Source organism: Drosophila eugracilis, unplaced genomic scaffold (assembly GCF_018153835.1).
Source record: "Drosophila eugracilis isolate 14026-0451.02 unplaced genomic scaffold, ASM1815383v1 contig_124, whole genome shotgun sequence".
In the NCBI taxonomy this organism is placed as follows: domain Eukaryota; kingdom Metazoa; phylum Arthropoda; class Insecta; order Diptera; family Drosophilidae; genus Drosophila; species Drosophila eugracilis.
Genome location: NW_024572029.1, coordinates 974,375 through 985,116, shown reverse-complemented (window position 1 = coordinate 985,116; position 10,742 = coordinate 974,375). Strand labels below are relative to the sequence as shown.

General features: G+C 45.5%; 1 protein-coding gene across 2 annotated transcripts; it reads right to left on the bottom strand.

Annotated features, from left to right (window-relative positions):
- Positions 1-2: 2 nt before the first annotated feature.
- LOC108102956 (sodium leak channel non-selective protein) lies at positions 3-10,735 on the bottom strand. 2 transcript variants are annotated; one of them, XM_017208247.2, is made up of 16 exons: positions 10,429-10,735; positions 7,952-9,254; positions 7,775-7,887; positions 7,603-7,713; positions 7,402-7,545; positions 5,818-7,347; positions 5,608-5,739; positions 5,172-5,537; positions 4,273-5,023; positions 3,881-4,180; positions 2,789-2,983; positions 2,477-2,663; positions 2,111-2,365; positions 1,709-1,982; positions 1,485-1,647; positions 3-1,419 (listed from the first exon to the last, which is right to left on the bottom strand). In XM_017208247.2, exons 2-16 carry the CDS (start codon positions 9,206-9,208, stop codon positions 526-528), a joined length of 6,672 nt encoding a protein of 2,223 aa, XP_017063736.1. In that variant the 5' UTR covers positions 9,209-9,254; positions 10,429-10,735; the 3' UTR covers positions 3-525. The 2 variants fall into 2 exon arrangements, with proteins under 2 accessions (XP_017063736.1, XP_017063738.1); XM_017208249.2 differs by having other exon boundaries at positions 5,172-5,510.
- Positions 10,736-10,742: the final 7 nt, after the last annotated feature.

Genomic DNA, 10,742 nt, shown 5'->3' with positions numbered 1-10,742 from the left:
TCGTGTTTTTTTTTTTTTTTTATTTGTTTTGGTTTTATTTTGATGGTGAGGCAGCGCGCTTATAAATTTGCACTATACGTAAGACATATGCAATCCATATGCGATGTACTCATTATACATATATATAATATATATTTCTTTATATATTTAAGCTATAACAAAGTTACCGACTGACTGATCATATTTACCATCTAGCACGCAAACAACAACAAAACGTAAAACTAATGGTTGCCCTTAACTTTTTCTTTCATTTTTACTATAACTATAGCTATATATCTTTATATATATATATAGATATATATATATAAGTATATATATGTATATATATATATATATATATATATATTTATATACTCGTTAAGAATTGTTAACCGTTAAGTTTGAGGCCAATACATTTACACTTATTAGGCATATACAAAAAAGTTCTAGGCCACTAGTTGATGATAATGTTTAATAGGCTCCACCACCTCTACGAAATTTCCGGCTTACGTTTTTGGGGCATCTACGTCGAGCTTTGGGCCATTGCTAGATCTCGTCATCGCTGGTCTGTGGACAAAGGACCTGTTCCTGCCACCAGTCATGTACTTCGTAGACGGCATTTGCCTGATTATTGAACGGCAGCAATTTCCCACTACCTCCAATCATTTGGCTCATCATGGCCGACGGACTGCCCAGGGCGCCGGCATGATGATGATGCTGCTGGTGTTCTCCATGCCCGTGGCCATGCCCATGACCGTGACCATGTCCATGTCCATAGCCATGCAAGGCAGCTGCGGCGGCTGAAGCGTTTATTGTCGGATAATGGAACTGGCCAACCTCACTGTTAAGCTGGGCAAAGAAACTGGAGGATTTGCTGGCCTCGCCACCACCACGTTGCTTGGCCAACTGTCCCAGTTGACCGGCATGTGGCAGTGTGGTCATCGAGTTCTTCTTCCGCTGCTGACTGCTGATGTGCAATCGCTCCTTATCGCTCAACGTCGAACGCTGCTGAGGGTCACTGGACGTGGGCGCCAGGAATTTCCGTCCAGCCGAACTACCCGTTGAATCCGATCGATTGAGGGCATAACCTCGCTTGCCCACCGCCATCACATGGCGTGCGGTGGATTGGACTGGTGGTGGCCCTGTTCCCAAACCCGTTACAGCCGCTGAACTTCCTGTTCCCGTAATAGATGGCTCTGAGTGAGGCAAAGGCACCACTGCACTGCTGCTGCCGTCCTTCTCCTCGTTCTCCGTTGAACTGAAGGTCGGCGAGAAGGCATCACTGGTGGGCGGACAGGCACCGGCAACTGCCCCACTAATCGTACTGATCGCCGACTTGTCAGCCGCACCTAATGGTGCCTTGTCTTCCTGAACATTGGGTCGCATCACCGGTTGCTCGTTTGTGGCACGAAGGCCGGCGATCAGCGAGTTTTGTTGCTTCTGCAATGGATTAGTTATTGGAGCTGTGATTTATCAATCAACTACTTCAAATACTGCAAGCTTACACTAGCATTTTGTGCCCGAATCTTTTTAAGGCACCCCTCCAGCCAGGTGCGAATAGTCATCTTGGCCACCTCCTCCTCAACCAGGTACTCGAACTCCTCGCGTGCCAACAGCTCCTCCAGCTGCAGCGCCTTCCGTATGTCCACGGAACGATAGCTCAGCATGCTGAAATGGATAGTAAAAGTTATTAGGACTAAAATCAATCTATGGATCACGGATCACCCACTTGATGACATCGTGGAATGTCACATCCTCGCCATTGTGCAGCTTGTCCAGCTCATAGCACATGTACTTGAATAGAAGGCGATCCTTTTGTGGATCGCACTCGAGTCGTCCTTTTAGCAGACGCAGAATAAATTTCACTCGACGGACTGGAATCACTCCTCGCTGATGGATATCCACAATGTTCCAAGTGTTCTGGAAGTTACGTATATCCGCATACGAAAGCAGGGCATCCTCTTCGTTGGAGTAGAAGAGGGAAAAGTTCTCCATGATAATAGCTGCAGAAGGGGTGAAATTGATTTGATATTATTAAATGCCTTCATATATAGTTTATATAATCTATAGATTAACAATATATATGTATATATACAACTTCAGCAACCTTATTAATCCGTCAAAGACCTACCCACAAGTAAGTTGAGCACAATATATGTGATTATCACGTAGAAGGTGCAGAAATAGATGAGGCTGGCGGTGAAGTTGCCGCAGTCCGTTTCCCAGTAGTTGTTCCCGAGGGTGCAGTAAGGCGGCTGGACCATACAGTCGTGCATGATCTTATTCCAATCCTCGCCGGTAACGATCCGAAAGAGCATAGCCACTCCGGTGACGGGTGAACCGAAATTGGCCCGGCGACCGATGCCCTCGCCATATTTGACGGTGCCTGAAACGAGAATCAGCCGGGTGGAGAAGTCAGTAGGGATCAGGGGGACCCATATGGCTGGCTCTGGCTTGTTTTTTTTTTTTTTTTTTTTTGTTTGGACACCCAGCTCACCGAAGAGAATCGTCCCGGCCAGCGCATAGAAGAAGACTAGCAGAAACATGCCAAAGATAATGAAGAAGGACTTGCATACAGACACGCCCACGGTCAACATGAGCATCTTCAGTGTGGTGTGCTTGCCGGTGATGGTGAAGAAGCGCAGGATGACCACCATGAAGCCGAAGAAGTAGGACAGATCATTCTGTCATTAGAGATTAGAGGTCAGAGGTCAGAGGTCAGTGTTCAACTTGGGTACTTGGGTATGGGATTCTAGGTTCTGAGTACAGGATACTTGGTGAGTGACAACAACAGCAGTGACAAACTTACCCGCAGAATGGTCTGCAATATTATCCAAATGACACCGGCAACGGTGACGAGAAGGTCATAGCGATTGCGCCTAGATTGCCAATAGCCGCGCGGTGTAAAGGCAATGTTCTTCATCACCACCTCAACCACAAAGACAAAGGTCAATACCGCACTGACGATCACCAGGCGTTCCGTATGCACCTCTCCCTTGATCCACTGCATTAGACAATTGAGACGAGACAAGAGACTATCACGATAGAGTATACTCTATACCGCACCAAAATCTAATCTCTAAGCTCTAAACTACGCAGTCACATTACAACATTTTCATTTCATAACTCCGTACATTCATACATTCTTGCTATGTTTTTCAATTTTTCTCTTTGTATTTTTTGTTGTTAAGCTAAAATGGGTCATTATCCACCTTTGTATATATATTTCTATAAATTTCTATAAATTTCTATATGCATATTTTTACAAACGTGCTTGCATGCAGTTATAATGACTTTGGTTTTAAGTTAGTTATTTAGCAAAGTCAAAGGTTTACTTTTGGCGGTTGACTTGTTATTAAAAAATTACATTAAATTTAACCCGTTTCTTGTAAAATTCTAAATGATTTTTAAGTTATATGATTAAAATTACGCCAGACTAACATTTTACTAAGAGATCTTTGCTTTAAGATATCTATCCAATGTATATCAAAGTCAAGTCAAGTTTGGCTTAATCTAATATATGAATATCTAATATATAAAAAGTTGTTAGATAATACTAAAAACTTAAAAAGTTATGTATCTTAGTTCATCAAAAAAAAAAGGTTGAAATACTTTGAAGACTATTTGTCCCTTTTACTTTGCTTTCTAAGTGTCATGCGATATTTTTGCTAACCCATCTTTTATCTATCCTTGTATTTCATGCGATATATATAGCTTACTATATAAATATGTACTATATCATGTCATATATCATATTATATGTTTCGCTATATTTCTCCATGAAAATGTTGATTATAAGCAATCTGAATCTAAACCCTTATAAAGGTAACCGTGATACTTTTTAGTTGCATGCAATTTACTTCGTGCTTCGTTTAACCCCTGAAAGGCCCCCAGTACAAACCGTGATGGAGAGCAGCATACTGTTGATAAGAACCACCACTGCGATGACCCTCTTGAAGATGATGTGCTGGGTGATGTCGTAGGTGAAGGCCCGAATCTTTCGACCATCAGGTCTGGGTGGCAGATGTAGTGGCTGGGCGATCTTCAGTCGCTTTTTAAGATCACACCAACGCCTCTGGTCAACGGTCAACAGAGCTGTGCCCTTGTTTTCCGAATAATTGGCAATGACCACGCCCACGAACAACGTCAAACCGATCATGCAGCCCAAGAAAATGTAGATGTGGATATAGACGGCATGGACCTGCAAGGAAAAAGGTATTAGATCAAAGATCAAAGATCAAAGATTAAAGGTTCTTTAAAATATAAGAAAACCCTTGAAAACCATTAACTTACCGGACCCACAGCCTTGATCAAGACATCACGCACATCCAACCAGCCCTTAAAGGACAAGACCTCAAAAAGTGTCAGCATGGCATCTCCAATGTTATCGAAATTAAACCGCCTCGGATTGGCCCACACACGTGGCACCAGCATTGCCGGATAGGACTCATCCGGACCCGGAGTCAACTTCATTTTCGTAACAAAAACACGTCGCATAAACACACCAACACAATCCTCGCGTCTCGAGATTGTCGGATCATTGCATCGGGCCAAACGGCCACCATACAATTGGACACCATAGCTGGCGAAGATGAACATCAGGAGGATGAGCAATGTGGATACGAGCAGGATCTCCTTGAAGCCACGGCACAATTCGTAGACCACCTTTCTCATATGCGGCACCAATGTGAAGATTCGCAAAGGTCGCACGCAACGCAGGATCATCAGGAGCTGGGCCGCCGAGTTGGTTGGTATATTCAGGGGCATCCAGCACAAGAATGAGGTGGACACCACATAGATGAATACATCCAGGGCGGCGGCCACGTCCTTGATATAAGCCTTCGGCGTAAAGAATAGGCCATCGGCCAAAATCTTCAATGCCAGCTCAAGGCTCATGAAAATAACGAACCCGTACTCGGCGATCTGCAGCGTCGGATGATCCATCACCCGGTAATTGGGTGTCTCGAACATCATCGAGATGCATGAGAGCGTGGTAGCGAATATCATAACCCAATCCAGATACGTGACTAGTCCAAGGAAGTTACTGTAATGGATTTGAATGGGATTTTTTCGATTAATCTCAGATAAAATATAAATTTATAGTAAATTCAGATAAACTAGATTGATGGATTGATAAGTTGTATAGCCCTTCAGAGAGGGATACTCCCTTTTATAGCGGCGACTCCACTTACTGCAGACTTTTGTACTGGACCTTGCGTTCCTTGCCAGTCAGCGGATCCTTGAGACGGGCATCATAGCGTGCATGAACAATCTTCTGGCAAATCTTCCTGAAGCGACTCTCGCGCGGCACCAGAAACAGTGGTGTATCGAAGAACGGATGATTTTCACGCAAATCTTCCTCCCGCTGATTGCGTCGCATTTCCGCCTGCTGACGCTTGGCCTGCAGCAACTTGATATCCAAATCGTGTGGTCTTGCCCGTCCAGAATTAGCTCGCGGAGCAGCGGCAATGTCACCATTCTCCATCAGATGCTCGTACGTCTGCTTCAGCTTGATGGAACCGGAACGCACGCTGCGACGAATGGAGCGGGAGCCAAACCTGCGGATTGGTAGTGGACACACATCAAACGGGTCGCGCCGCCTCGGTGGGGCAGGGCCCAGCTACTCACTTCTTTTGGTCAACGCGCCACGGTTTCGAATGGGTAATAGTACCCTGGGACTTCAATCCACCGCCGCCTTTTGTCCCAACCACGGGCAACATGGCCGAGTCGCCCAGCATCAGTCGCTGGTTGTTGCTGTCACTGTGGAATTAACCGAGATAAAGGTATTAATTAAGAGTAATTTGAGCTATTAAAGGGCTAATTACAGCGCATACTCACTTGATGATATGCGTGATGGCCAATTTGCGGAGACTACTGCCCGCGGCCCTTACTTTGGCCGTCTTATTCATAATCCGCACGGGTTTCTGCTTGCGAAAGACCACATTGGACTCCCAGCACTCGGACATCGGCCGCTTGCAGTTCTCGACCAGCGAGTCCTCCGTTTCCAGCTCGATGACAAAGTGTTTCATGAAGCTTTCACGCACCTTGGGCAGCATAAAATCATTGGGAATGCGATGCAATATGGTCATCTGTGGCGAATCGGGAAACTTTTCAAAGATGCGCAACCGGAAGGGCAGTGTCTCCTTGATCTCGGCACTCTGTTCGCGGAACTTCAGCTGCTTGAGCTTTTTAATGTCCTCGTCTAGTTCCAAATTATCCAAGATCACCGCCACGAAAAGACTGAGCACGATGAGTGTGACGAACAGATGGTAGAGGATAAAATATACAGCCACCAGTGGTGTTAGGGTCTTGCTGGTCCGGATCATTGTCTCGTCCATAACTTCTACCCACGCCTCCTGCGTGAGAATCTGGAACATGCTCATGAAGGCCTCCGGGAAGGACTCGAACTTGGTAAAGTCACAGAGGAAACAAAACAATTGCATCGAGATGCTCGAGCTGATGATCAGCAGGCACATGGTGAAGATAATCAGTGATCCGAGTTTCTTTCCCGGTCCGAAGATCTTGTAGACGAATCCCTCCAGCATCGGTGAGGCCTTTATAAGTCGCACTACTCGTAGCACCTGGAAATAGGTTAGGCCCGACGGATAGAACATCGGTACGATATGCAGGGTGGTCCCAGCCGCCAAGAGCAGTTCGAATTTGTGAATGGAGTGCTTGTAATAACCCCGCCAGCCCAGGCAGTAGATCTTGAAGAGTGTCTCCAGATCAAGTAGGCAGGTGAAGACCAGCTCGATGTAGTAATACCTTTCGTAGAACACGTCCCTTGGTCGTCCATCGTGCTTAAAGGTCATGGTGGCCGTGACAATGCCATTGGCCAAAATAACACTCATCACGAGCATCCGAAAATATGGTGATCGCAGTATTGCATGACACGTTTCCGGTGCCAGACCGCCGTGCTTGTTATCATCGATGGTCACCAATCTCCAGCCGGAATCATTGCCACTAAGGATCTGCGAGGCGGCTGTCTTTTGGATATGCCCACGGGCACCCCACATCTGTTGGAACTGCACACGAATCTCGTTGAAGGTCTCCGTGATCACAGCAATGAACACATTCTTCACCAGCCATGCCAAGAAGAAGATCATGGTACTAAAGTAGAAGGCTGCTCGCCATGCTGGAAGCGAATCGATTGCCCGGTACATGATGAATACCCAACCTTCTTGTGAGGCTGCTTGGTATACAGTAAAAATGCTCGTTGCAATGTCCTCGAATCCATTAAAACCGATCACATAGCTGCTAAGGAAATCCATTTTCATGCACACCATACCCGGCGAACACTGATAGCCGGAGTCGGGATCCATTGAACAGAAAGTATCGGGAATGGCCAGTGAATTGATCGTGAGAACTCTAGAAAGGACAGATCATTAATAAGGTATTTAATATTGGTATAGGTTTACTCACGGTCTTCTATATAGATCGTATTCCGTATTATTCATTACACAGTGATTTTTTAGTTCGCCAAAGAACTGAACACCGAGTAAGCCATACAAGGACATGAAAAACAGGAAGAACAATGTCACATTGTAGATTTGCTGGCTCGAACGTCTGTAAGGGGAAAATTTATTAATCAAATAAATCAAAACATTAACTTTAGATACTCACTTGAAGATCTGGTTGATACGACTCTTTGGCATACTAAATTTAAGGAAGACGCGTAGGAAGCGTATCATGATCAATGGTCTAGGGGCTCTCATAATGGACAAATAAGAAAATCTAAAATGAAAGTAAGTCGATTAATAAACTGATTTTGTACTTATTTTCCGAATATACCCACTTTGGAACTATCTCGAGCACCTCGAAGATCTGTAGAATTATCGAGATCCACAAGAAGCTAACCATGGAAGCATCAAACTGGCACCAATGATCTTTCAGATAAGGCACCTCTCCCTGCAAACGAGTAATCAAAAAGTTCACATATCTGGTTTTTCCCTTAGTGCATCGCTATACTCACATGCAGTACACCCCGGATATGCATCTTGGCGATCATCTCGGCGGTGAAGAGTAACGTTACAGCCGTGTCCGAGGCAAAGGTGATGAACTGCAATGATGGATACCGCTCGAAGGTCTTGGGCGTGTTTAGCGATACGGAGGTTAACGAGACAAGGGCACAGAGACGCATTAGGCGGCGTACCCACAGCTTATTAACCCACTCGATGTCGGCGCTTTCGTTGAGTGATTCCTCTGGTCCATAGTCCGCCAAGAAGGGTTCGCCGCCCTTGAGACTCTGCTTCCGGCCAAGCATTATCTTATTGCCAATTCCAGTTGCAATGCCCAGTCCAATGGGCGGTACTCCAGTGATGGCGGCACTGCCCACTGTGCTGCTAATGCCACCACATATGCCCATTCCAGCGGCAGCTGCTCCGCCGCCCATTCCGGCCATGCCACCCATACCGCCCAGTCCTCCAAGCAGATTGAGACCACCTCCGCCACCAACCGCAGATCCCAATCCGGCTCCATTATTATGGCCACCGCCAGTGGATGGAGCCGCCGTCGTGGACGAGCCACCACCTCCTCCGCCGGCCAAGGACTGCTGCTGTTGCTGTTGCGGCTGCATTCCGAAGGCGACGCTGCTGCCGCCGCCGCTGCCGCTTCCGGAGTTCACAATGGTCGTCGGACTGTTGAGCGCACTGGCCGCATCCTGGCGAGCGCCCAGTCCCAGTCCGTTGCCAGGACTGCTACCCGGCGATGGATTAAAGCTGAACTGGCTGGCGGACGCCGGTTGCGAGTGGCGCAGGTGTGGATGCGGATGGGTATGGCCGTGCGGATGCGGATGGTGGTGGGAATGCGGTGGATGGTGGTGCGTATGAGGATGCTGTTGATGGTGATTGTAGTGGTGCCCGTGGTGGGGCTGGTGGTGCTGATGCTGTTGCTGCTGCTGCGGCGTCAAGCTGTTGCCGCTGGAGGAACTGGTGCTGGCCGTCGCCGGCGTGTTGATGCCGCTAGTGGAATACGGATGCGAATGATGGTGGTGGTGACCACCACTAACGCTAGTGCCGCTTGGTCCGCTAACAGGGGCCGCTCCAGCGATCGTTAACGATCCTGTAGCCGCTCCCGATCCCAAGACCGTTCCAGCCGCTCCCGGTACCGCCCCTGCTCCTCCTGATACTGCTCCTCCACCACCTACACCTCCTACTCCTACTCCACCGCCTCCTGCACGTTTGTTTCTAGCAGCTGCACCCAAGCGACGAATCTGAAGACGGTCAATCATTCAAGCGGCGCATCCTGACCCCGGAACGGTCGGTAGTTTATGTTTCCTGCAATGGAAGAGTGCATATTAAGATTAGTCTTAAATATTTTTGGAGCAGCAAAACTTAAACTACTTAATTGCTACTTCTATTGCTGATTTCCAGAGCGTTTTACTGGAATAGCTCACTCTCTCACTCTCTCTCTGGAATTTGGGCTCTCTCAATAGATCTCATTTCTCTTATCTCTTAAGATTCGTGAAAACATAACTGTTAATATTCCCAAAACAGGTAAGTTATTCGAATCACTTAAAATTTCCCTTTTCTGTTATTTCTTTCTCTTTTCCTAAAGACAATTAATTGTCCAATAAAAAAGTTTCTAAAAGACTTACTTTTATAACTAAGAATTATTATTATTATTTATAAGTTTTATAAGTAAAAACTTCAGTTAATTAGAAATCCAATAAAAAAATATATGTAGTACATTTGATACTCAAACATCTGCCCATTATAACTGATTGATTAATTTACACTCCTATATTCCAGGGATCACCTCATCCGACCGAGGCGGCAATTAGAGCGAAGACCTGTGTCAATATTTACATTCGAACAGCTGCCAAGGTGGGCTGAAGGTGTGCACCACTCAAACTCATTCACACATTCACTAAGTGCACTGTGAGAAAGAGTAGATAGATTAAAAATATAAAACATAATTTTAAATAAAGCTATTTAAGCATGGTCTTAGTTTAAATCTTAGTTGTTCCTTTCACTATATAACATTTTACAAGATTCTTTTATAAGTCATTAATTATGATTTAATCTACATAAGGATAAGTCTTAGTAATTATTCAGGATTTTAAGGTATAGTCTCAGTTTGTTTTCAAACTGAATTATCAACTTGATTTATTTGAAATTACTGAATCAAAAATCTTAAATAAGTATATTAATTTATTCCTCTGTGGATCAAAGACTGTCAAGAAGGCGGATGGCACTTGCAACCCCCGAATGAGCAACCACTTCACGCCGTATATGCGTACGTATATACGGACTATACATGACAGGCCCCATACATCCCATCCCCGGATTCGCAAATCCATTGTCATTACCAAAGAGTAGTAACCCCAAAAATGCCTTCACATCAATCCCAATTTCTTGACCAATTCCAAATAGCATTACATTGGGATTCATGTGTAGGCATTTTTCCTTTCTGTTGGCTTTGTCTTACTTCATTGTCATCTACACTCACTTTTCGCCTGATGATGCGGAGGAAAGTTTGGCGAAATTCGCGCGATTTCTATCACAGAAGTCACATCTATGGATTAGGGCAATATTCGACGATTGATAAAAACAGTGAAGCACTAATATATAATATCCTGGAGCCGTAATATCTGGTTTTCAGCTTAGAAGAAAACCTTTTTCTTTTTTATACCAAACACGCGCCGAGGTTTTCTTTTTCTTTTGTTATTTTTTTGTAACTTCTTGGTCGGACGCGGAATCTGGGAGTTACGGCCACTCAGTCTCTTAGTCAGGCAGTGCTCCAGTCAGCCAACTGAAGTGACA

What these genes read in the sequence shown, in the direction of transcription:
- LOC108102956 (XM_017208247.2), bottom strand. Translation starts at nt 9,208, where the DNA reads ATGATTGACCGTCTTCAGATTCGTCGCTTGGGTGCAGCTGCTAGAAAC. An exon ending in ATATCCGGGGTGTACTGCAT is followed by an intron (nt 7,888 to 7,951) that starts GTGAGTATAGCG and finishes ACTCGTTTGCAG; the next exon opens with GGAGAGGTGCCTTATCTGAA. An exon ending in GTATGCTGCTCTCCATCACG is followed by an intron (nt 2,984 to 3,880) that starts GTTTGTACTGGG and finishes TGTCTAATGCAG; the next exon opens with TGGATCAAGGGAGAGGTGCA.